Source organism: Tetranychus urticae, chromosome 1 (assembly GCF_039701765.1).
Source record: "Tetranychus urticae isolate SD_2017Ah chromosome 1, NJAU_TeUrti_SD_1.0, whole genome shotgun sequence".
Classification (NCBI taxonomy): domain Eukaryota; kingdom Metazoa; phylum Arthropoda; class Arachnida; order Trombidiformes; family Tetranychidae; genus Tetranychus; species Tetranychus urticae.
The window spans coordinates 28,522,981-28,550,862 of NC_142958.1; the positions used below are offsets into that span (position 1 = coordinate 28,522,981).

Below are 27,882 nucleotides of genomic sequence, written 5' to 3' on the forward strand. Positions count from 1 at the left end.
TCAATTTTGTTGGAAAAAGCACATTATCTTTTCATGGAAACTCTTGAAATCGCAAAATTAGCAACAAACTCAGCTCTTTTTGATAGAAACTTGTTTTTCACCAAATTTTGTTATAATTTTGAGAAAGAAATTTATTCTTGCAGTTTATTAAAAACTAAGGTTGAAATCAACTGTTGAATGGAAGCAAATTGTTCAAGTTTCACTAAATCAAATTATCATTTCTTGCCATTTCAATTTACTCTCTAGATTGAAAGCCTTTCCAAATTTCTTTACTCCATCCTGACCAATTTGTTGAGTATTCAGGGAAACAAGAACACATTTAAATTAATTCACAAGACAACATTTGCACCTCTGTTAAAGACTGTAAAATTTGTTTAGCTTTTACAATTACAATTGAAACATTTCAATCCTTCAATTGTTCTTTAATGCAAATTTAATACAAAATTAAATGTAATGTAAAATGTAACTCAGTCAAATAATAATTAGAAAGAAACAAAATTCAAATGAATCCTTTGAATCAAATGAAACACTGAAACAGATGCTTCACAAGAACAATTAAAATCTCAAATTTCCATCAATTTCCATTTCACTTTTCTCGGTTATCAAATTTTCCAATTAAATGGTAAATCCAATTCAATTCAATGACCAGTTGATCAACCAAAATGTTAACCAAAAAAAGATATTTGACTTTGGGTTTACATTGAAAATGATTAACGAAGACTTACCTTTCTATTACGTAAAAATAGTCACCATCATCGCCTTGTCTTATAACTAATTCACCAGCTTGGACTTTCCGTTCAAACATGGCATCAAGAACATCTGACATGTCTACCTGTAATGGGAAAGAGAAATGATGATTTAAAGTAAATTCAATAAGATTCATGTTTCATGGAATGTTTTATTTCCTTTTCCTTCAACATTTGAAATTGCTTCTTCTACTCTTTACCAACTGGTAACACTTGGGAGTGAAAATTTATATTATATTTAAACAGTTTATTAACATTTACTTTTTTCACTTTTGCTCGAATGTTATTTTTGTTCATTGTTTACTTCTCAATAACATTCAGGTGCGTGACTTGAATCGTAGCCACATGCAGTTACTGAATACATTTCTGGCTTTTGTTGAACCTTTTTTGGTTGACAAAAAGGTTTAAATTGCCATTCTTTTACCGTCAACTTAATCAGTGAATTGAGAATGTAAAATGGCGTCAAAATTTAGTCCATGATAATCAGGTTTTCATGGAAAACAATTGTTCACTCATTTTTCTTGCCTCACATTTTCAATTACTCAACAATCAAGTGTCAACAGGATCAGTCTTTTTATTCACAAATGAAAGGAAATCAAAGCTTTTACTCGGTAATTTAGTTTCAAGTTTACAGTCAACTGTTGAGGCTTTTAATTCACTTGATCAAAGGTGAACCTTAATGGCTTGGAAAACAAGTTTAGATTATTAGATTACTAGGAATGGATCAAATTTGAGGGAAAATAGTGATTTTTAAAATTCTCCATCAACTTGCATGAAAACTTCCAAATGGCACTTCCATTGAAAATCAATTTACAAAGCGATAGACTTTATTTGATTAAAAATAGCTCTTAATAAGCACTTCCATAAAAGACAAATAATGAGAGTTTACTCTTAATTTGATTTCCAGCTTTGAGTCAAACTCTGATTGTTTTAAAGCAATCACTGAAGTCGAGTTAATGATCGATACAAAATAACCTTAAATACGCTGAAAAGTCAAACCTCTTTTCGCGAAAATTTGCTTTTTCATGAAAAACTGATGGAAACGAAAAATTCTGGAAAGATTCAGAATTTGATTCTCAATTTGAAAGCTCTTATAGATTGGGATTTTTAATGAAAATTTTGTCATTTTTTATCTTCTCCTCGAGATTTAACTTTGCAATTAAGAGTTTAAAATGTCTTGGATTTTTGGTTAAGTGTTTTGATCTTTCATTATAAAGCATTATGAACGATTGATCAAGGAATCAACTAAGAATTAAAATGAAAGTTAGAAAAGTATTTTAAGCTGATTTCAATTCGATCTGGTTTATAGCAAAATGAAGTGAAAAGGGAAACCCAGATGAAAATCCATTAATCTTCTCTTCCCTGTAAATATCTGATTTTCCCTGATAATTTGATGAATTAAAACTGTAAAGATATGAAAGATGATGGTGAAAGTTGGAAAAAATCATTTATCTTTTAAGTGGAAGAATCGAGAGGAAAAGATTGTCTTTTGAAAAGAAACATCACCAAAGTGAAACAAAATGTTCAATCCATTATTATTTCATTGGTTTTGTTTCTTTTATTTCACTTTCTCTCTCTTTCCTAATCTATCTGATTGATTCCATTCTCAATCAGACTAATGATGAAACCTAGATTGGAAGCTCAGTGTTACATGATCTTTTCAACGTCCACCAAAAGTCAAACAAGAGTAAAAAAAGAAAATTGAAAGAAGAAGAAAAGACTAAAAAGCTTCCTGAAGCAACAACAAATGACCATTACCATTGAATAGTAAATAAGTTGACCAATTGTGAAATGATAATGAAAGCGAAGGGTTCTCTAGGTGAGACAAGGTGAACCTAAAAATAAGTCGAAAAAGTTGACGAAGAAAATGAAGGAAATTGTGATAACTCTATTGGGAGTTATCGTTTCATGATTGATGAACAATCTATTATATAATTGAAAAGTAAACTGGAAACAAAATGAGAAGAAAAATATTTCCACTTTTTCCTTGACTTGAACCATAAATATTTTATTTATTCAATTGTTCATTGAACCAGCAAACACTTTTCCTATTATCATTATTTACTTGGAAAAGTTTCATTGCAATGTTGTGATGAATATGAAAATTGTTTCAAATGTTTCATGTTGCAAGGGAAAAGAGAAACAAAATTGATGGTAAAAAAAATGTTACTTACCTGGTCTAGAGATCTGAATAATAATATACCTTTGACTGCTTCACCCAAACGTCTTCTTTGCTCATCACTTTTAGGATAAACTACCTGGAAATGAGAAGCAAAAGGTTATCAGTTTTCACCTCCCAGTGAGGAATGCTTATCAAAGTTTCAAACTATTCAAGAAAATTCAATATCTTCTGTATCAGGTTTGCGGGTGAAAAGAGTTTTTAGCTTTTTTTCTGTTGGAAAAAAGTCATTTGTTTCTAATTTGCTTTTTTTCATTTTATCCTCAAATTCATTGGTAATTATACGATTTCATGATGCACTTGATATCATCTTTTGACCTTCCATTCATCCTATCATGTTGAGCATCAATTTGGTTCTGGTTTTGCTCTTAATGAACTATTCTGTCATTAGACATTATCATCATTATCATTACCATAATAAAACATTTTTATCATTCCCTTGAATTGGCTGATAAGAAATGAGGAAATGATATTCAAAGTAAAGAATGGTGAAAAGTGATTGCTCATGCTCGCCATGGTGAACTGCTTTACTTGTAAACAATTTTTCATGATCATGTGATTGAGCCTTTCCTGACTGACTGAATTGGAAAAGGTAAACAAGATGAAAGGAACAAAAAATGTTGATCGTTTGAACATGATAATGACCCAAATAGAGTGATGAATAAATCTGATACCTTTTCTCCTTCGTCGTCATCTTCTTCAGCTGGATCGTAATGTTCAGCAAATACTTTTGTATTCCAATGAGAATCGGGTGCGATGAGCAAATTTGATAAAAGAAGATCAATTTTTAACATTTGGAATTTATCTCAAATTTGAAAGATGATTTAGGTTGAGTAAAGGTTGACGTATAATTTGATAACTCAAAGGTTGAAAGTGACAGGTAAGGATACTAACCACTATACTACCAGAGATATAACTATGAGTTGAAGCAGTGGGGTAAAAGCGGGAAGACTTCAAAGGTTGAAGGTTACAGCTTTAGAGTGAATCAGGTAGAGTCTAATATTAATCATTGGGCTATTTTGCATTATTATTGTGACTCGACATTGATTGAAACAGCTTACAGTGTTAAACTTGAGCTACTTTTATCCTTAGAAACACTTTGTGAGTCAACGTTTAACCGTCTATTTTTGCCTGACTCAAATTACGAGCATCATCAGGTTATTTGGCATTGCATATTGATTGAACTGTGAGTAGCTGCATTGACTCACAATGTTATTACACTGATGACTAAAGTTGATTTGATTCTGGTAAACATTTTATTGTAGTCTTTTTGGAAATGGATATGTTCTCATTACTCAACCTAATTTAAATTATCGTTAAGATGATCAACAAGATTTGTTGATAAGAGGAAAAGGGTGACGAAAAGGCGCAAGACAAACCTGATTTTCTCCGATTAAAAGATAATTTTGTTGGCGGTTCTGTAAATGAACGAGAAAACAAAAGTCAATTAGTATTGATTGTTGGACACAACAAAAGTCAAGAGTAAAAGATTCAAGGTTAGGTTATGTTAGGTTAGGATTTACACAGAGCACGACTAGGTTGACTAGACTCAACCTAGAAAGGTTACTTGTTTAGGTTGGGAAAAAGCTGGTAATGAGGGTCACAGTTTGGGTCCATTTTTTCAATGTTAACTTTTATGCTTTTCAACATTTGTAATTGCTAATCATTGATTAGATTGACAGTTAAACAAATTACCAATCATATTGCTGACCGAGTAATGTGGATTATGATGAATGATCATGAAACGGTGATTTGACTTTGGGACTCGATTATTTTCCCTCTAATCTTTATTGTTTTACTTTTTTTACTTTTCCAATTGATTACTGAATCACAGATGAAAAATACCGATAACCATAACTAGAGTTATTAGTTAAACGAAGCAATTAAACAGGTCAATTAGTGATGATACATTGTCGATCATTAACAGTGCACAATGAAAGGTTAATAATGATGATTGAACAAATGAGTTGCAAGCGGTCAGGAATCAGCTTTATTTACATTGATTTAGTATCATTTGGTTTGGCATGTAATGAAGCGTAAAACATTAGCAACAACAAAACCAGGCTAACCAGCGTTATTATCAATAACAACCGGACTAAACACTTGATAACAATGGTATTTGTTGATTAGCACATTTGTTGATTAGTTGATGAGGCACCGAAAATACATAGAATGGTTGAAAAAGGAGAAGAGAAAATATGAGGATAACAAAATTCTGTAATAGAAGGTAATATTACAATGAAATGGAGAAGAAACTCATTGCATCTTCAGTCTTTTCTCTTTCCCTTTCTTTCCTTCTTTCTTCTTCTTCTTCTTCTTCTTTTTCTCATGGCTCCTGGAAAGGATAAAGATAATGACAAGAGAAAGAAAGAGAAAGCGAAAGGCAAAAAGGCCAATAATGAAATACCAATGGAAGGCAAAGAAGCAAGAGAAAAGACAGAGGAAAAGAAATTCAGTCTCTGGATTCTGCTCAATGATGGGATGAATTCTTGAGGCTATTCGGTTTATACATTGTGTTCATCCTTTTATCGAACCTTTTCTTGCGAGTTTTTATTTCCTTTTCAAAGTCTTAATTCTTATTCATCATTTTTTATCCTCTTTTCTCTTCCTGTTCACCATTCAACCTTCAATCATGATATCCCGTCTTCATTATCTTCATTTTTATTTCCAGAATAGCCGCAAGGAACAAGCTTTTACCTTTATCCTTTTCAAAATAAAGGAATGAATAATTCGCCGCAAAAAAATGACAATTTTGCCTGTTAATACAAATAAATGTCCAATCCTTTAACCAAACAATTCATTTAATTCGGATCAATAAAAGTCTGGATAAACACTGAATAACTGGGTCAATATTAACGTTTAAAAACTTGAAAATTGTTTGAATCGAAAAAATTTATCTCGAAAAGAATTTCCAAATTCTCACAAAAATTAAATTTCTACTGGGAGTTGGAGTTGAACTGGGAGTGCAACTGGGAGTTTTGGGTCAAGTTGCGGATAATCTGGTAAAGTAGTGAAATGTTTTCCATTTTAATCGAGAATCGAGTTGAATATCTTTGGATCAATAACGAATCAGTCATGATCAAAGAGTCACTACAAATGAAGTTGGCATTTATCGACTGTTTGAATAAATTTGCCTTCAAATCTTTTCCGCTTCAAAAAGCCTTTCCCAACATTGAAACACTCTTTCAATATTGGTGATTATAAAGTGCCAAATTATTGGTGTCCTTTGACAACCAGTAAAGAGATGAAGAGTAACAAAAAAAAGTTGGTCCAAAAATGATGAGTAAATTTCAACGACAAATGATGAAAAATTGTCAAGATGAAGAGAGAAGGAAGAAAAGAGGTAAAAACTGAAAAGGTATTCAAGTATGAATTTATGCGTAAGCATTGACGTCAGAACCTGAATCATCTGAAATCCAGGTTAAATGATAGTTACCAAGGAAATTTTCAAATTTCGTTTCTTTATTTTCTCTTTCTTCTCTTTCCAATTTCATCTTCTCTCTCTCTTTACTCTTTGTCCAGAAAAAAGTCTTTTCCCTTTCAGTCTCATCTGCTATCAGAATAAACATCGTCATCATCCTATTATGAATCACATTAATTCTGCTTTCCATGTAATATTTTTCCTTTTTTTTCTTCTTCTTTTATCACAAATTATCTTCTTCACTCCCAGCCAAATCCAATGTTAAAAGTGAAAAAATGAAGCAATATTTAACTCTATTGATTGTGATAATGATAATGTATTAGCATCTGATAACTCTTTTCACTTGTTTCTTTTCATTTCCATGAATATCAATGAATCAAAAAAGCATTTAATTCATTGGAAAATATCATTTTTGTTATTCTCTTTTAACTGTCAAATGAATTTATCGTTTTTCTTTCGGAATTTTTTCCTCTTTTCTTTTTTTCCCTTCTTTTCTTGGTTCACCAAAACCATGATAAGTATCATGTGATTAGAGTGGAAAACAAAGCGAAATCTTTTGAAACTCAGTTGTGTTTCAACTTCTTATTCAGTAATTTGAAAAGGAAAAAAAAGTTTCTTGAAAAAAGAAATTTTTTTTCTCCTTTTTTTCGCGTTTTCTCGCATCAACAAATACGAATGCATATTGAAAATGATAACTGGATAAAAATATTAACTTAAATCTGATAACTTTCGTTGCATGAAAAGCTTGTAATCTAATAACTATCAATAGATAATTAAACAACTCGAGACTGTTCGAGCGTTCAGTTGGTTAGAAAAGGCAAAATGTAATCATTCTTCATGTTCTCGGCTTAAAATTGGATGGAACGAAAAAATTGAATAAAGAATTTTTTTCTTGAATCAAAACTGATTTGAAAAGAAATGCATTTAATTGCTTTTACCATCAGCTTTTGTTCAATCCAATGAAGCACCTGAAAAGACTAAAGTTGATAATAAAAATTGAATTATGCAAAATGACATTTGACTTTGACTTTTCATGATTAAAATTGAATTTTCAAATTCCATTGATAAACACTTTTCCAATTGAAATTCATCCCAAGGTCAGTTGTAATTATGCAAAATGTAAAAATGCAAATGTCACTTTGGCTGAATAATTTGGAACTTTTTCATTGAAAAAACATTTTCCTCTTTCAATCAACAACATTTTTCATATGCAAAGTGAGTTTGGACATTTTTCGTTCATCTTACAGTATAAAGAAGTTTCGGTTTTCGCCAAAATTTCAAAGTCAGAGTTTATATTAATGTGGAATTTGGAACTTAATATTTTCCATTTTTCCATTTTTCCCAATCAGATTAGCGCATTTGCATGAGAATCGGCGAGTTGATCCTTTATCATTCAAAACTGCAATTATTCAGTTATGCTAATAATTTTCATCTCTTTTTAAGTGTTCAACTTATGAGAGAAATTGATTCTCGAACAACTTTTCGATTCAATTTTGGTCGATCATGTTCCATGGAAGAAAAGACTTTCCAAGGATTTTGGTAAACTTAAATGCTGAGAAAAAGTATTGAATTTAAATTGACTTGTCAGGGAAGGAAAAGTGAACAAACTTCTTGGAGTGAAGAAAAAATGACAAAAATATAAGTTAAGCTGAGAAGCGTCATTGAACAAATTGAGGTCAAAAAATGGATAAAAAACATTCATCAAGTTTTGAATGTTTGTTCAATTTTCAGTTGATGTTTGGTCAAATTGAGAAAATGGATCAAAAGATGATCATGATGAATATGAAGAAGATGGCGAATATGAAAAAATGTGAAAAATTGATGCTTCACTTTGGAACATTTTCTTGTTTCTTTTTTGTTGCATCCAAAAAGTATAAAACTAATCTTCGACATTCACACAAAACCATGAGAATTTGAGATTAAAAGAGAAAACTTTTCTTCATGGAAAGAGTTGAGTTTCAGGGAATTAATTTCAAGAGAAAAATGTTTGATGTTGAGGAAAGGATTAGCAAACTACAATCAAATAGATTAATATTGAGTGAAAACAATTGAAAGGTTGAGGAAAAGTTGAACCAGAATGGGAATGCTTTTCGATATAAAATCTTCTCCATGTTAATATCAGCATCTTACTCTAATATCATTTCATAAAGATGAAGAGAAGAAGAATAAAAAAAGGAAAAATTCTCAGTCAATTGTTTTTCGTTTCATCAAATGGCAAGAAGCAAGTCGTAATAGAGTGAAAAGTGAAGAAGGGAAAAGACTAGGAAGAGAAGAGAAAAAAATCAATATTCGAAGTACTTTGAATTCTTTGACCTTCTTTTTTTTCTTCTATTATATTCCAGCATTTATCTTAATCATTATTTCATCTTCTTCCCGCCTTAACAGTTTCCATTGTTATTAACCTATCTTGGATAAAAGCTTTGGTCAAATCGATGAGACTCTTTTTGTTTCAGCTTCTCGCCAATTACACGTCATAATAACTTTTTACCTTTAACAGTTGTTCAATTCCCAACTCTATTGTCATCTTCATTCCAACTGAGTTTCCATGTCAGCCTTTCTTTATCCTCTCAATAACTTCTTTTTTTTCTCTAACCTTTTTTATTCTTCTTTAATAAACTAATCATTCGACTGTCAATTACAATTGAGCTCAGTAATGACTATCATAACTTTTCATCACCCAACTGGTAAAGATAAAAAATTTAGACGAAAACCTTCTCTTCATAGAAACTGTGAAAAGTCTGTTCAACAATTAACCTTCGTTCTTGCAATTTGGAGTAAAAATTTGAAAAGAAAAAGATTTTTTCGAAAAGTTGGGAAACGATAAAGTTTCACTTGATCTGGTTCTAATTTGCACTTGAGTTCTGAAGCTCTAACTGATATTTGAATGCTCATCAAGTCTGCTTAGTTCAATGATATTGGAATCTGGATTTTGCATAATTTTGCTTTTCTAATGTTTCGTAGCTTAGAATTACTTTTATTTCAAGTAGTGATGATGTTGCATGAATTTATGGATATCTTTGTACAAAATATTGTTACTTGAAAAAGTGTTGAAATGACAAATAAAAGTTAAGCTTCGACTTGAGTTATTTTCATATTTTTCAAATTAATGCAAGTAATTTTCACAATAATCTCATTTATAACACAAGAATGTGTTTTAACCAGAATTATCAAACTTCTGTTCTGTAGTTTTCACAAAAACTGGCGATTCCGAGCAGAGAAACGAGAAAGAAAGCTTTGCAAAACGAATCTAACTTTGCAACGAAATGTTTCAATGAAATTCCAACGTTTACTTGCACAAATTTTGATTCGTTACATTGATTAGATTCGCATGCAAAGACCATTTTTCTGCATCAAGTTTATTCTTGCATTCATTTTCCAGTTTCAAGAGTCCGGTTCTCATCTGAAATATGCAGTTTCTTTGTAAGAACGAATGGGAATTTAAAATGACTTGACTAACTCTTTGCAAGACACAACTCTTTGTAATTTGGACGGAATCATTCAAACAAAGTGTTTCTTTTATTCCAATCTTTCTGATCTTTTCTTCTTTTCTTGTTTCAAGCTTTTGGCCGACTTAACGATTACGATCACTTCCCGTAGTTGTAATCGTCTTTTGCAAGCTCTAATTGCTAGTAATGTTTGAAGGATGCAAAATTGAATAGAAGGATTCATTTCTGTTAATGTTGCCACTAAATTCATTTACAGTTTTACAATGAAATTACTCGAAATGATTTGTTTTTTCATCTTTTTTTCATTCTTTTTTCTCCATATTTCAAGCTTGCCTTGATTTAAATGTATTCATGAAACATTCACATTCATTTGTGAGTTTACTTTTCTCTTCATCAGTTTTGTTCCCATTCATCGTGTAATAAACGATGTTATACATTATTTAACTGTTTAACATTGACTTTGAATAGCAATCATGACAATTGATTGAAGCCGATTAAACAATTGGTTATAATTGGAATAATTGGCTTCAAAGGATAAATCTGCATTTAATTATCCTTTCGTTAACACATTGGGACATGATAAGTTGAGATGAGTCGCAGTTTCTGCTTCGTGTCTTGTCTTTTTCGATACTTTTTGTTTGCATTTTTACTTTTCATCTGTTTCGTCTTAATCAATGTTCAATCGGCTGAACTAAAGAGAAAAGTTTTGCTCGTTCCATCATGTTTGATGGGAAATGTTCAATAATTGTTTGCATTAGACAACACTTATCGAAATCACTTGTTATTAGCTTTTGCAAGCAAATTCTGTCCTCGCTGTTGACGGTTAATGTTTCAGCATGATTGAGCTGTTACTTTACTAATAATGATGTAAAAATGCTGAAATTATGTTATAATAATGATCGAACAATGAAGAGAATACATTTCAAACTTTTGCTTTTCTCTTTAAAATATCAATAAAAACGTCGGATCGATAAGTTTACTTTGCAATAAGTTGAACAATCTAAACAAGACTCGAGCTCGAGAGAATGAAGTAAAAACAGAAAGCAATTGGAAAGCAGATCACCTGAAGTGATCGCATAACTAGGGAAAACGCTCTATTCATGCCAAAGATACAATTGCAATAAAACAGTTCCAGGAAAGGTGCTTCTTGGATCATTTGCTAACTTGATTTTCAATTTCTATGGTTTGCTTTTCTCTTCAAAATACCAATATAAACGTCGTTTCGATGAGTTTACTTTGCAATAAGTTGATTAAGTTAACTTCTCAGTGAAAACGCTCTATTTATGCAAAAGGTTCAATTGAATAACAATATTTGGAAAGGTGCTTCTTAGATCATTTGCTGGCTTGATATTTAATGTTTGGCCGTTTACGTTTTCGCTCTGAGCTGGACTTTGTGCTTTTGCAACATTAGTAAATCTTGGAATACTGTTGGAATTTAAATGATTGTTTGAGTTGTAAATGATCCTTCTAACAGTAGACCATTTATAAGTCAAACTGGTTGATTTCCAAGTCTTTTGCTTTCTTCTGATGCTAAAACAATCTCTAATTGCAAGTTAACTAATTGGAATAAAGGACGAATCATTCCATTAATCAATTTTACAGTATTTTACTGAAAACCAGACCAAAACAAGATAAGAAGATGCTCAACTTAGAATGCCAATAGTTGCGAATCGAATGATTGTTATTCACTAACAATATTTCTGTTCTTCTTTCTTCTTTCTGGTTTTGCAAAGTAGCTTTTATTATAACTTTACGGGAACTTTCAGCAGTAAATGCTTTAAAATCTCAATCTGAATTACATTATCTCATGAAACGTAAATTAATTGCTAATTTCTGAATACAATACATAGCACAATACAATTTGATCGATTGAAGTTAAAGTTGCATGAAATTACTCTCCTTGACAAACATTTTTCCGGCATTTTCACTTGAAATGATATTAGAGCCTTAACTGATCTTTCATTATTATTAATATTAATTATCAATTTTTAGGTTAATAATGTACGAAAATAGCAACAACGAAAACAATTTGTTTTTTTCTGTGAATAGTTTTAGTTGACTTTTGATTAGATTCAATTTATTAGCATAATAATGGAGCTTTGCAATAAAGCAAAGACGGCGATTAACATTGAACAATTTGCTCTTGAGTGATATTAATTACTTGAGGTAAGATTAACCCGATTAGAACAATTAGGGATTCAGAATGGCGGAAGAAAAAATGATTTGATTAATGTCACAGTTTCCATTTAGCGTGCTTTTAGTCAGGCCGAGATGAAAGCGATAACTTGATTTACATTGAGATGAATGTTTTTGCCAACCTCATTATATTCAATTAATAAAAAGTGCTCAACTGCTAAATTGATGATAAAAAAACTGTAATGATGTTTATTAATAGAGAAACGAGATTCTTTGGTTTATTGAAAACAAAAATCCGTACAAAAGGGACACTCCAAGTGAACTGATATCTCAAGTTTTATCCAATAATATCAAGTAACAGTGAAATCTAATATCAACTTGTTAGTTTATTTACATCAGAATAATCAGTGAATGAGAGGCCAAAAACACGCAATGTTTACAGTGAACAAAAGAAATGTCAATAGCAAATATGTAATAATCAGATTTACAGATATTATTTCAAATTTTCAGTCACAACTTTTCAATTGAGCAATTGTGTTCAACTTGTTTGATCAAAGATTTCAAAGCATTAGAAGCAAACCATTTCTCGTCAAAATTTCATTTTCAATCTTGAAATTGATCTCCAAATACTCATTGCAACTCAAAACAACTTTTCTCATTTTTTATTGAAAATCGCAATAAATCAAGCTTCATTGAACTTTGCAGGAACATTATACAGCGCTTCAGCGCTAATTAGACAAATAATAAGATCACAATCGAAGGCGAAGACCGAGACTTTTCATCATGAGTCGACAGTTGGTTAAAAGATTTTTGTCATATTCTTCTTTGGACTTTATGATTGAATGCTGAATGCATATCGAGCTGAAAGTTCAACAGCAAAAGAAGTTAGTCGAATCGGAAATCGTTGAAGTACCATTCAATTCCTCGAATGATTCCAATAGAACTTAAGGATTTATGAGTTTCTTTCTTACCATCTTTAAAAATGCAACTTCTATCAAAAAAGTCGATCGAGTTTCAATGCAATCAAGGATTTTTCAAAATCTTCATCTAGATCAACTTATGTGAAGTCTGAATGCTACAGTTTATTCGGACGATTGCGATTGTTTGCAGTTCCAGCAATTTGGCGATGAAACTTGACGTTTCTTCATCACACTTACAATCAAAGTCACTTCTTCATTTGCCTGTCTGAATTGGCGCTTCACTAAAATTTCATCAACCGAATAAAACTAAAAGGAAATTTTGTGTCACTTTTTGTCCAAAAATTGATCTACTAATTGAAAGCAAAGTGAATTGAATGCAATCTCGTTGAGTAAAGACAAAAACTAATATCCAAAGAAGAAAAGAGTAAATCCATGAAATATTGAGAAGAAAATGATTATCATTTGTATCAATTGAAATAATAAATATTGATATATTTCATGTTATTTTACTTCTTCCACTTTTCCTTGGATAAAATGTTTACCCATTTTTTTCGCCTTTTTTTCCCTTCTCTGTGGTTTTATGTGTTTTTATTGCTACAATTACACAAGCATTCTGACTAAATCTATTCTTACCATTTCTTAAGCCATTCCTTTTACTCTCAGGCTTCCCTGTTTATATTCAAGTTAAATCAATGTGGTTACTTTCTTCTTCTCTCCTCGACCTTATACCATTTATTTTCATCAATATAACCTGAACTTGCTTCAATAACAACCAATATCAACTTTTCCTTTCATCTTCAAGAGCTCTTGTTTCTCCATCATCTTCATCATTCTCAGCATTTTTTTGGTGTTTTTTTTGCCCAAAAGCTTTTCTAATAATATTTTCCCATTGCAATCTAACCTTACCAATAAACAATAAACATCTAACCATGTGAAACTGAAAAAAAAGCAATAACATTTTTCTCTTTTCTTCATTTTCTATTCTCTCTTTTTCTCTCTCTCTCTTCATGATAATATTTACACTTATTATTTGTCATTCCGAGTGAGATGAGGATGAACCGATAACAATGATAATAATGTTGAAATGAGAGGATTGAATGATAAGAATGCAGAAAGTTAAACAAGAAGAAAATTATGCTTTTCATTTCTTCTTCTTTTCTTTTCGTTACGTTTAGCCTCATTTGCTTCTCCATGTTATCATTATTATTGCTACCATTTGAAGCTGAATTATTTTCACGTCAACGTTTCATGCTACACTTGCTTTCATCTCTATTAACAAGAAAATTGTCTCTGTTTTCCTCATCTTTTTACTTTGTATTCAACCTTTCACTTCATTTGTTCACTTTAACAATCATTTAACCAGGAAAAAAAGATCCATAAATTAATTTCAGTTTCACTCATTATTCTCATTATTATCCATTAACTATTGATTTATCTTCATGAAAATTGCAATTTTTCTCCAATTCTTTTGTCTGGAAACTTCAAATTTCGATCATTTTTTTCTTCTGTCAAAAGAGTTTTTGAAGAAACTTTAGCGAAAAAATTGAATTCTTTACTTTCATTAGAGTTTCAAATATTTTGTAATATGAATCCTTTTCCATGAACAGGTTAATCTTGAATTTTGTATCCATGAAAAGTTGAATTTGTTTGTGCAAAGAAAAGCGAAATAAGGAGAAATCTTTTCAACTCAATCTCGAACACTTTTGGAACTTTTTTTTCCTTCTTTTCGCTCAACCATGTTTGGAAAGTTTGATTAAAAAATAAGTTTCAAAGAGAGAAAAATATTATTCTTTCAATGGATTTTCCCATGAGATTGGGAAGCACAAAAAGACTCGCGAATCTGATCAATTTGAATAAATTGGTGAAAAGAAAAAGTTGTTTGCTTTTGAAAATTGAAAAGATTAACCAATATCAATATCGAGATAAAATTTACTCCCAGTGATGATGATGATGATAATGTTTCATGATAATTAAATGAAGTGAAAGATGATCAGCAAGTGATTGGTAAACGATTATACAACTGGCCTGAAGGCTGTTTAATGATTGAAGGAGAGATGAGTTCTGCTAAGGCTTGAGCTGGTTCTTTGCCTGAAGCAGAAAATGATAACAACAGCAACGATTCTTTGAATAAACTCTTGTCATTCTATTGCCATTTCTTCTCACTTAATGTTCAATTTGCTTTCAATTGGAATCTGATCTGAATGAGAACAACTTTTCATGAAAAAACAGTAAAATTGAAATCATAATTAACACTTGGATTGATCATCATCACCATATTTGTCTGATGAATGTGTTGTCGGAAGGAAGTTACAACTGTTGAGGGAAAAGTAAAAGGTTGACTCACAAGATACAGTTTGCTTTATAACTCAACCTTTTTTTTCATTTGCCATCTTTATTCATTATTCAATCTTTCATTCCTTTATTAGTCACGGATTCGCACTTGCAGGGAGTTGAACCAATTATATTTTCAGATTAAACAGAAAATTCGAAATTTATTAATGAACTCTTTTCGTGCGATCAAACTTCAAGTTGCATTTATAATGAATAGCATTTTGTCTCTTGTCAAAGAAGGTCTAAACCTAATTGTATCACTGATTAACAAAGATAATGAATTTTTCGTTTCTTTTGACATTTTAATTTAATTCGTGCAAACCTTGAATTACAATATCTCATGGAATCTCATCAAGTTTTTAAAACAGAAATAGAAACTATTTTCCAATTTTCTTCTGTTAAGCTCAATCGAACTATCAGATTTTCAGATTTTGATCCAATTTCTTCTTTACAGTGTTAGTATTTTTTCCTGAAATCACAGAGACATTGCAAAGCCTCGACCTCTGAATCTGGAAATGCACTTCTAATAGAGCTGAGATTATCATTGGAATTACTTTCGGAAGTTGGATAATGAGCCTGGAAATCCTAGTTCCAATTTAATACTCAGTTGTTTGTAAATTAAAAGCATTTCATTGAGAGTTAATGCTCTTCATCAACACTAAACGATCTATTAATTGTTAAGAAATTGCGATTTTCCTCAAACATTGAATTTTGTTAAAACAAGAAGAAAAGTTGGAATCTTTAGGTTGATGGAAATTACAAATTGGTGGATAAGAAAAGCAATCAGTTTATCCTTTACAAATGCTATTGGATTATACTGTGGTTAGTGAAATGTAACACAAAGATTCAAGATTTTAATCTAAAATCGAGTCTCTTAAAAGCTATAGTTTATGATCTTCAACTGTAAAACTATTAAACACGATCATTTCGAGCCTTTATCTGGATCAATTGCATTACAGTGAAAAGGTTGAAATAGCAATGAAACATTTCATTTTTTCATCAAAAACTAATCTTGAAAGGTTCAACTGCAATTGTTGATCTTTTTCAATTTTTTCATTTTCATCCTTTATAATAACTAATGCTTAACTTGTAATTTTGTTTAAATCGCTTCTCTAATTGAATCACATCTAAAAATTGAATTTCATATCGATTATCCTTTCAATTTATGCTCTGATTGAATAATCATTGAATTTCACTTGAATCAGCAACTCATCCAACTTATCCAATCACCAATTTGATGAGTGCTTAACATTTTTATTAATAGCTTTATCAATGTTTTAACATGTTCCTTAGATGATGAAAGAAGAGGAAAAGGTAGCTTTCATCTTTTGCCTTCATTGTTTTTCCTCACAGAATGTCATCAATCACCGAGAATGTCAATGAGAGAAAAAAAAGGTGAACAAAAGGCGAAGAAGAAAAAAAATCATGGACACTTGATTCTGTTGAGTTTTATCCATGATACAATCAATATTGACTGAATAACATTCATGATGACTGAAAAGTTACAAAGCAAAGAATCCAAAGCTTTCCATCAAATTTAGACTTTGGTTATAATTGAAATTGACATTAAAATGTGTTTAAAAGTAAAAAAATGAAAACAAAAAAGTTTACTCATGAAAAGGTTGAACAGTAAAAGCAACTTTTAAACAAACCTAAACTGATGAATAGCAAATGCATCAACAATAAAAATGATATTCTGTACAAAATGGTTAATAGAAAAGGTCAATTGAATATTTATATGAAACATAAATATTCAATTGGCAAGAAAATGTTTGTTATTCAATGAGAAAAAAAGTGAAAGAATCCATCATGAATAGAGAGGAAAAAATGATGAAGTAAACAGTGAATATTAAAGATTGATAAAGTTCTTGAAAACAGGTGAGAGAAGCAAAGATGCAATTGAGATTAATTGCTGATTTGGGATGCGATTATTTAAATGAATCTCGACAGCTATTGCATTTGCATTGGATTCTGATTGATTCATTGATTTCTCATGGTGAGTGGGAAACAAGTGGATGATAAAGTGTCAAGTCCAGGGTAAGAATGTAAATCAAAAATGAGTTGATAATGAATGGGTGAAAAGTGAGGAGAAACCAGGTTTAATAATAGCTCAAAGATTCCCTCGAGTTTCCTTTGTCATTGTGAACCTTTTTATCGCCTTTCAACCAATTTCAACCTTTCATCATTTCCCTGAAATTTGAACAAACGAACAGAGAAAAAAACGAAACTTTCCAAGTGAATAATACTAATTTAGAGCATCATTTCAATGATTATCCAGTTTCATGTTCGAACTTCATTTTCATGGAAAAATGGAAATTTAAAAGTATCCATAATTAGCGTTTTAAAGGTCCATTGTTCAACTTTTGTAATCAAACTCTTTGCTTTGGTTCAATCCATTTCAAGTTATCCTTTGATTTTGACTTTTATTTGCATTATTCACTCCCAGTTCTTGATGTCATTCCCTGTGAGATAATGTTTGGAAAATCGGTAAAAGGGAAATTCTCGTTTTTAAGCGTTCTTTTTGTGAACTTTTTCTGGGTAAGTTTATGTTCGAGTTTTGACAACTTTTTTTTGTCGAACCTTTTTTTCATATTCTTAGGTTGAAAAGATTGAATGTAATAGTTATGCATTTATAAAGTAAAAGGTTAAAGAGAAAGATTGTTATTAATTTCCCTTGTGACATTAAGCAAATTCAGATGATTCAATCAACATGATTGTTTCTAGATTAAATTGTATTTTTGTTTTTTTCTTCTCCATCTTCTTCTTCTTCTTCTTCATCAAATGCAACTTACGCTAAAGGTAAGATGAAAAGGAAGGAAAACAAATAATTCGTAAAACCCTGAAACTTGTTATATAATGGTAACATCATTTTCTGAACAATCTTTATTCAATTGATAATACCCAAAGAATGGTAAACTTGTTTCTTCTCCAATCATCTTAATACTTCTTTTCAACTATCTCATGTTGAAATTTCAATAGAAATGTTTTTTTTTACTTTGCTTTCTCTAGCTGGGAATGAAGTTTCATTGAAAATTTCATTGTTTATTTTTCTCATTTCGAGTATTAATTGGTCCAAAAATTGAATCAAATTGCAGTGTAATGCTCTCAACTGTAAATCCACTTGTTGACTCGATAAATTTAAAGTTTAATTTCATTTGCGTTTCATAGTTGAACTACTCATTGCTACTTTTAATACAAACTTTTTATAATAAGTTAACTTAATAATTCAATGAAATTGATTCAATCTTAATAAACATGTTAAATGTTGCCACATTGATTAGAGTTCAACTTTCAAATCCTAAGTTTCTTTAACAAATATTTACTTATTTGTGGTTCGATATCGGGTTATTTCGCGTTATTATTGTAACAAATTGAGACAATTGATAAGGTTACTTCGATGACTAAAGCTGATTTGATTTCAAGAAACATTCTCAGTTTGTCAGTTCATGTTTACCGCTTGAAACATGTTAACTCCCAGTTCACTTTGACTTCGTTGATTCGAAGTTTCATTTGTGTAATTACATTGCCAAAACTGGTTCATGCAGCAAACTAATCAAGTACCAATCAAATGATGACTCAAGTTGATTCGATACAAACAGTTCACTTACGATTGGAAATTTTAAAACCTGAAACTAAACTATTAGATCATCTGCAAACCGGTTAAGTCTCAGTTCGAGCTTGATCAAGATTGGCTTTTGCTTTGGCGATGCAGGACTCAAAAAATTTTGATTGATTAATTTTTAAATTGGTTTCTGTACCTTTAAACAACCGATCTGAGAGTTACTTGTTGGTGCAGAGGCATGAAAATGCACTCCATTCGGCGATTGTAAATTTGCCTGATCGACATTTCTCGAGGAAATCAAGTTCAAAGATGAAGTTTTTTTTGCCCACATTTGAAAAACCAGATTTTTTCACCAAACTCTTTACTCAAAAGACGCAGTTTTACATATACTCATGACCCAAAAATAAACAATCAACCCGAATAATCGATGTTTCTCTTTACGGCTTCTGCACTTCTCTTGCCTTTATTTACATGAATTTCTCAGTAACCTGAACTCCAATGAAGTTCTGGCTTACATGCTGTGTGAAAATTTTCCTGAAAACCCGCTCAGTTTGGCCACAATTTTTACTCAATATTTCATGTTTCGACTTTATATATTGAATGTATAGATTTTAATTCAGTTAAAGTTAATTGTAGTTAACCTTTCAAATGGCAACCACGACAGGAAACTTTGAGTTTTATTGTATTTTTTTTTCATCAAATTTTTCGCTCTCTATTAATCGATTGGATTTGCAACAATTTCTTGGTTAATTACTTTGGGTTGAACTTAACTTTTGCGGTAAATGCTTTTGTGCATAAAATTTACTTGATTCACTCCAACTGGTTTGACCACTGATCAACAAAAGCTATTAAATATACATTTTAATAGATTGTTCATCATCCCAATGAACAAATGCAGTTCAACAAATGACTTTATTTTTACACTTTTTTTCTCATTACTTTTGTTTCTCATGATTGATATTGTTTTCAAGTTTGAAATTGGCTAAAGAAAGGAAGTTGGAAGAAGGAGGAAGAAGAAAAGAAAGTGTGTTCAACGGAAATGATCAAATTCATGATGAACTTTTCGTGAAACCCAACGAGACAAATGTTCACAATCTGTCTGAAGGTTACACCGAGAAATTTATTTGATTAGGAATAAAAGAGAGAAATGAAAGAGCAAATGTTGGTATGAAAATGAATGAAATGATCCGGCAATACTAATAATTTACCAATTTTTCCTCCTTTTTTCCCTTCTTCTTTCATCTCTTTTTTACCTTAATTTAATTTCAATTTCATCTTCCTTTTCTCATCAACTTTCATGAGCAACACATCACATGAAACCCTTCAAACAAGCAACACAAATAGTTATGAAACACGCAAATCTGGCTTTTTCAAATTGTAGATGAATTTACAGAAAACAAAAGTGAAAAGCAAAACATGAAAAACTAATTGAGATTCTGATGTGATGCAGCAATGTTAACATTAATTTCAACAAATTTTTTTCTTCTTTTCCCAATTTCAATACAGAAATGATGATTTGCCGCATTTTTCAAGGTAAATCAAATTTAATTTCAAAACTCAACAAACTTTCATTTAACTTGTTGTTCAAATTGACGATTATCATCACTGAATGATCCTGAGCATGATGAACAGCAAACTTCAAGGTAATGGGCGAACTATTTTTCCATCAATTGTTTATTGTTAACTTTTCACAAATTTATTGTTTATTTTGTATCATTGATTAAAAAAAGGTAAAACATTCTTCAACAATATTCAATCAATTCGCGAGCATTTGTTCATTTTCATCATTATTTTCGCCAACATATCAATCAATTTTCCAATCATTTTACCTTTTTCCACCTTTTAGTTTACCGTTTAGATTGCTATTTAATTGTTGCTCTAAATTTGAAATAGTCAATATTCACTGATCAATCCTTCAAGACTATCGATTAATCGACTCTGTTATGTCGATTTAGCTTTTGATATAAAATTATAAATTCATATCGAAACATTAATTAACAACTGTGATGACTAATGACAATCAAATTATGATAATCTAATCTGAAAATTTAATTTTAATCAAATTTTTAGTTCCATTAAAATGTTTGTGTCTCTAGTAAGAATAATTTCGTGGGAATAGCTAACACTTGCTATTCATAAGGCTTCAAAATGCTCAGCTGTATAAGAGGGCAAGTTAATGAAGCAAACTGGGTTTTCAATTTTTATTGTTTCTATTCATTTTTTATCGTTTTACGAGTTCAGTTGGTGTTTTTTCGTTAAATATTAGTTCAGCCTTATGTCATCAGTTCCAAAAGCTCAAATTGTCAAAAGCTCAAGAAGGCGCGGAGGGTGACCAGCAGCAAAAAGCTAATAGGTTATTGGTGAGTTTTTTATGCTTATACTATTAGGTTTTGTTCAATTTAAAGGTTGATTGTGACTTATACTTTTATGTCTTTATCTTCCCTTTAGGTAGCCATTGATTGAATAGTTAAAGTGGAGAAGGGTGAGCTAACCCTGACTGGCCATGAATATCTTGGACAACCTAAGCCTAACATTAAAACCGATTATTTATATTCCAATGGAAGCCAAAATCTTTTTTGGAGTGTAACCGTTAACAAGACTTGATATATGATAGTGAGCTCTTTTTATAAGCTCAGTGTCAAATGTCGAATGTAAAATCTCGATGAAATCAAGTTCTGCAATCATTTGAATTGGTTCAACTCTGGATGAAACAGATGAAGCTTGTGAAAAGAGGCACTTTCACTAACAAGTCAACTTGATGAGCTTGCGTTTCAGGCTCAATGAGACTCTTAGCCATTACACTTTCACTGAAATCAGCTTCTTGATTGCACTGAATGATGATTTTAAAACATGCCTGAAAAGTAACCACTTAAATTTAATGGTTCACGGATGAAACTGTAAAGTAAACAGTTAATTAAAGTTAATTACTGTTGAACAATTTGTACAAAAAAAGGTAAACTTGTTTTCTTGTAATCTGATATTTTCCATTATTCCTCATTATCATTTGATTCATTTGTTTGTTTCGGCCTTTTGTTGCTGCCAATCAAACGTATTAACCATAACTCAAATTTTCAACCGACACTTTATTCCAAGTTTTATTCATTTAATATTATAATATTAATAATTATTAATTGCTGAGCACAAAAAAGCGCAACAAAAACAAAACTTAATCCATCAGTTTACATGATATTCAAATGAGTTGAACAATGGAAAAGCTCTTAACAATATCAACAATAATTGCAAATCTTCATCATTCTAATTAAATTTAATGATCATTATTTCAGAGACAATTTGTCGAAATTTATTTTCCTCCAAAATCCAAAAAAATAGCGACAATAACTCGACACAATAATCTTGAAACTCTTTTAATCAAAGTTGATTTCATTTCAAGAAATGAGGAAAAAAATGTTGAAAATAAAAAATATTTTCTCGGCAAAATTCTCGGAAATTGTGATAAACTTGAATCAATAATCAAATGTCTTGTTTGATTTACGATTTACCATCAAAATTGTGATTGCTTTCTACGTTCCCTGTTTTACATCATTGAGATAATTATTTTTCAAGCTGAAAGATGAAAATGCAAATGCTGTTGATTTGTATTCCAAAGAGTTTCCTCCATTAATTCCTGGTATTGGGTGAAAAAAGAAGAAGGAAAAGAAGAGAAAAAACGATTGCAACTTGACTCAACAATTATCAATCAGATTATAAGTTGTGATTGTTCTGATAATTGACCGACAATCAGTTGGAAATGTTATTATTACAAATAAATCAATGGCAATCTCTTGAGGTTTTTCAAGTTAATATTGGACATTATTTTGTCTGACAAGGAGAAAGGCAAAGAAGAAGCTCAGGAAATCAACATGAACAGAATTTTTCATTCCATTGATGATCACTAATTCAACTAACCATAATTTGTAAACAGTAATCATTATCTGATCAACAATGAAACAATCCAATTGAATCATCAACTTTGCTGATTACAAGAAGAGAATCAATTAGAAGGCAGACAGAAAAAAGGTAAAAATTGAATAAAGTAAATTGAATCGACAGATTGATTAGAACGACAATTGTGACGCAAACATCGAGACTCGTTAAAAGTCGCAAATGTCACTTTTCCATGAATTACAATGACTTTGCTCAACTGTCACTTGAAATTCATGTTTTCTCCTTTTTTTTCTTCATTTTCTTTGCCCAAAAATATGTACAATTTTGCACCTTTTGTGATAATGTTAAAACACTTGAAAACTGTTCATGAATTAATTGCAAAATAATAAGCTGAATAATGTTGAGTTGCTTTTGTTCACCTTTTTGTTTTGTGTTTTTCAGGGGAAAAGAAATGATTCAATTCTTTACTTTTAATTTGCACTTTTACAGCTTATTTTTGCATTTATAATTCAATTGAATAAAGATTGAATTTTGACGTTTCTCATTGATAAAGTTTCACTTTGATTACATTTGTAATTGAATTTGAAAAGTTGCTTTTCTTTGCATTTTTTGTGTTTCAAAAAACAGTCAAAATTGTAAATCTGTTTTTGAATGGAAGATGAAGAAGAAGAAGAAGAAGAAAAGAGAAGAAGAAAAAAGGTGAAAATTTTCATTTTCTGGTTAAACCATTCAACAACTGTTTATGATGAAGTCATGATGAAACTGATAACCTTGATGATGGAAATGAGTTGAAGATGAATTAAAGAAAAGGTTGTCCAATTAAAGCCTTTTTTTCCTCCTCAAGCTTGGAGTTTATTGATTAAAAGATAACATTCATTTTCATCTCTTGTTTTTGTTTCTCGATTCATTTTCAGGTAACAAATCAATCAATTTTTTGGCTCTTTTTGCTGTTCGATGATGAAGATGGAGAGGAAATAAAAGGAAACGGAATTGGAAACATTTTTTGATTGAAAAGCTGTTGAAGTTAACCTTGAAGGGAAAGTGAATAAATAAATAAATGAATTCACATTGGGATAATGGAGAGGGAATGAGGGAGGAAAAAGTAAACGCAGGCTTTGATGGTGATGAGGATGGGGAATGATGAATGGTAAGAGGTGATGGAATGAAGAGGAAGAGAGAAAAGTGTGTTTTTGAGTGAATCAAGGTGATGAGGTAAATGTACTTACTGAAATCAAAAGAGTCTTCATTTTCATTCTCCTCATCCAAATGTTTATCCGTTTGATTTGTAATTGTTGCTGCTGTTGTTGACGATGATGAGCTTGTTGTCTGACACCTAATTGGTGCCTTTCTTTCATCCTTCAAACGGTTGAAGTAGGAAGCCGCATAATCAACAACATCTCCTGGTTTGTTGATTAGCACACTTACAGTAAAATCGAGCAGTAAATTGGTCAACTCTTGTGGAACCTCTAAACGTGAACTATTTCGATTCATAATGATATCGATTGGACACACAGTGCACAGACAGAAAGGAAGGAAAAACCAGAAAGAAAAGCTTCAATTGAAGAAATCACTTTTACTCTTTTTTTCACAATAATCAGTAAATCCAACACAACTTTGATGTTAACCTTTAAAGGCAGTAAAGATTGAATAATGTTCACTGATCAGATTTTTGAGCAAATTTCACCTTGCTTTTTCACTCATTTTTGACTTTCCATGTGAATTACAGAATTGGTGGAAACATGAAATGTCTTTATAATCAAATGAAAGTTGAAAGTTGCTTTGGTTGTTGATGTGTTTGTTACAGCATTCAAGGCAAAACAAAACTCAACACAAACACTAAAAACATTTACAATGTAAGTTACAATGAAAGTGTATATGAAAAAGTGTATATTGCTTGTCAATATTTGGTCTCAATGATGATAAAGATGAAGATGATGATCACAATTATATTTCAACAACAATAACAACATAACCTTAACGACACAAAAGACTAAAGTCTTCTACCTTAATTTTGGCTCATCTCTTCTTCACTTTCATCTCTCTCTTCATCATCCAATCTTCTCAATCATTTCTCTCTTTTCTCCCTTTCTATCCATCTGTCTAACACTTTTCACTTCTCTCTTCTTCTCTTTATCATCATCATCATCATCATCCCTTTCCAATCCCTCCCTTTTCTTCCTGACAAATTGCATGGAGAACATGCGTAAACTCTGCCAATTCCATGTTCAACTTTTATCGATCTCAGGTAAAGAACTTGAGAATAAAAAGTTGTATTCATGACCTTTTATCGAAACAAGCCTCAACACCCTTTACCTCTCTGTCTTGCCTCTCTTTTTTTTCTTCTTCTTTCTTCTTCTTCTTCTTCTTCGTCATGATGACAACTCCATGTTTCTCTTTTTAACCTTTTATCCATCATTATCTTTACTCTTTTCTCATCTCACCTTTTCTTCTTGTTCGTCATCTTTATACTCTTTTCTAGGTCACCGATTTTTGATCGGTGAAAACGCTATATATTCAATGTTTTTGTTGCAACGCAACTTATCACCTTTCCATGTTTTCCCATTCCTTTCTCATTCCTTCATCAACATTCATGTAAATGTATTAGTTTTTACCTTTTCCCTGTTCAATTTCATGTTATCCTCTTCTTGCTTTCATTGTCATTCTCATGCTACAATCGTATATGATTTTGCGTAAATCTGAGTAAATCAAGAATATTTTTATATCTGTTTAATACCAGTGATACTGGTACTATTAAGGTTACACTGACAGCTTTATCCACTTTCATACATTTTTCACTTTCCAATTATACTGTTCAACCAATTACGATTGGCAAACATTTGATAAAAAACTCATCAAAATTGAGCTTAATAAGCTTCCATCAACAATGCAAGATTCAATCAACAATTGAACCTCTAATCGTCAAGCTCATCACCTTCAAACTTGTCATGAAAATATTTTCAAAACTCAAAATTCGACCAGATTCTGATTGTGCTTTTAACACTAGTTTAGACTCTTTATGTTCAGAAATTACTGAAATCTTTTGCTCATTTTGCTGAGGGAAGAGAATTTTTTGAAATGATTTTTTCGATTCCATATTCATAGTTAATCTATTGATCAACATTTTCTTCATTATTCTTTTGTTGTTTATTCTGATTTTAGTTGCTCATTTGTTGAGTCTTATTAGAGATGAAATTGTCTTGAATATGATCATTAAAATGAATCGATTTCAAATGTACCTTTTCTTGTTCTTCTTTTCCCTTTTCTTTCTCTTTTTTCATCTTATCATCGATTGACTGGAAATCTTTTCATTCCCTGTTATTAAGATATTCATTGAAGACAAAAAATGTATCAATTCTGAATTCATCTTCATTTTCGTCTTCCGTTTGCTTTCCTTTACCATTGATTGAAAAATAATGAATCTTATTGGTTCGAAAGTCGTTCAATTCATTGAAAAAAAAGTTCTTTTACATTAACAGTGATTTGGCTTGAGTGCTCAATAGAATGATCTTTATCGTTGGAAAAGTAAAACTGGTAAAATGTGTTCTCTTAACATGTTTTACATGATAAGAGAAACAACGTTCAATATCGATTGAACATTTTTACCCAAATGCATGGAGTGGCTCAATATGGTTCATGATTATTCTTGTAAATGATAAGCTTTATACGTTCATCAATCAAAGATTTTTTTCATTGCTTTTTTTCCTCTCAACCAAATTTGTCATTCACTGATCGAGGCGAGTTTATTGGGAAGAAAATGAAGAGAAGAGAAGAAATCAATTGTAAAGTTTGAAGTTTCAATTGACCTTTTCAATTGGATTGCATGCTATTTTCCTGTCGTTTCATGGTTTAACCTTTTTGTCCATCCTTTTAATGGACATGAAGATAAGACAAAAATCACTGATGTAAAGCCAGATCATGTTCAAGTGGGAAAGGTTAAAAGTCTCTCAAGGATTCCATTGTGTCTTTCCATTGATAACTTTCAATAATGGGTCAAAGACATGGAACCAAATCTTGTTTACTTTTCATGTGCACAAACCCATTGAAACAGTGTATCAGTTGAACAAGTAAAGTCTGCCTTCAGACGAGAGACTCGACTTTTTACGTGTGAAAAAAGAAGCAGTTGATTGGCTTTAGTTTTGACCGAGCAAATCAAGTGTTGACAGGTTGAGTTGGTTGCATCTTGAAGAGCCTCCGAAGCGCAAAGTAACTATTGAATGTAAATTGTTTTTTAATCAAATTAAAGAAAGGTTGTAATTAAATTTCCAAGTAAAAATGTAAGAATTGAACAAAGAATCAGGTTAAAACAAAGAGTCGAAAAAATATCCTTCAAATGGATGCAAATATCAAACATAATTATGCTGATTGAATTACATTGTAAAATTGAATTATCATGTGAACCAGTCTAAAAGAGTTTCAAGTTGCAGGTTTAATAAGACAATATCGCATTTGCTCATTCAATCATTATTGACATTAGAATCGATTTTATTTCAAAAGGAACCAAAAATGTTTCTTATTCGATGCCAATTTAAATTTTCACCCAAAATTTGAAACATTTTTCATTCGAATAAAGGAAATCATTTCTGATTAATCTTGATGAAAGGTTGAGGTTGTCATCATCAGTTGAATATGACTTCATTCATGGCAGATTCAAGGCTTAATGAAGAACAAATTTTTCGGTCAAATTCAATGAGAAACTTTATTCTTAGTTCAATGATGAATGGATGGAAATTTTGGGTTAATTTTTGGTTTTGGCGAGAAATTTTCATTTTCTGTTCGGCTGTTTTTTTGTTGAAATTTTTCTCTCGTTTTCAATGTTTGCGTTCATCTTTCCACTGTTTAACTGGAATCAAATACAAATTTCATTTCCGATAATTGTTATAGATGCAAGGGAATCACAATAATCTAATTCTGTGAATAAGGTGATACAGTGAAATGCTAACATACTAGCACCTGAAATGTAAATGTTTGACGTGAAATGAATGTCAACATGTCAACTTGAATGAACCACAAATGAGATGCAGAATGTGAATAAAACAGTGTAAAAGAGAGAAAAGGAAAAAGTATAACAAGAAGAAGAAAAAAAATAAACAGAACAACAATAATGATAATAATAGTAAAAAAAAAGGTAAAAATAAGTCACAGTTTGCCATTGTAAATGTAGATGTTTGATTGTCATCAATCAATGTTGACTGGGAAAATTGTTTAAATAATAGGAAAGGAAAGGAATGAGGAAAAATCTCAATTTTCTCACTTTTC

General features: G+C 30.9%; 1 protein-coding gene and 1 long non-coding RNA gene across 3 annotated transcripts in view; one reads left to right on the top strand and one right to left on the bottom strand.

Annotated features, from left to right (window-relative positions):
• The window catches only part of Pka-R2 (cAMP-dependent protein kinase type II regulatory subunit), a 34,666-nt gene extending 10,038 nt beyond the window's left edge, over nucleotides 1-24,628 (bottom strand). Inside the window, exons 1-5 of one of the 2 annotated variants that reach the window (XM_015937754.3) lie at nucleotides 23,853-24,628; nucleotides 4,305-4,343; nucleotides 3,600-3,652; nucleotides 2,921-3,004; nucleotides 726-832 (exon numbers count right to left, since the gene is read on the bottom strand). In XM_015937754.3, the coding sequence (XP_015793240.1) occupies nucleotides 726-832; nucleotides 2,921-3,004; nucleotides 3,600-3,652; nucleotides 4,305-4,343; nucleotides 23,853-24,117 (548 nt within the window). In that variant the 5' untranslated portion in view covers nucleotides 24,118-24,628. Of the gene's footprint in view, nucleotides 1-725; nucleotides 833-2,920; nucleotides 3,005-3,599; nucleotides 3,653-4,304; nucleotides 4,344-4,620; nucleotides 5,210-23,852 lie in introns of those variants that run through there. The other variant, XM_015937755.3, reaches the window with a different exon arrangement.
• LOC112539630 (uncharacterized) lies at nucleotides 20,885-22,026 on the top strand. The gene is made up of 2 exons (XR_003083588.2): nucleotides 20,885-21,101; nucleotides 21,190-22,026. It is a non-coding gene; the product is annotated as an uncharacterized LOC112539630 (long non-coding RNA).
• Nucleotides 24,629-27,882: the final 3,254 nt, after the last annotated feature.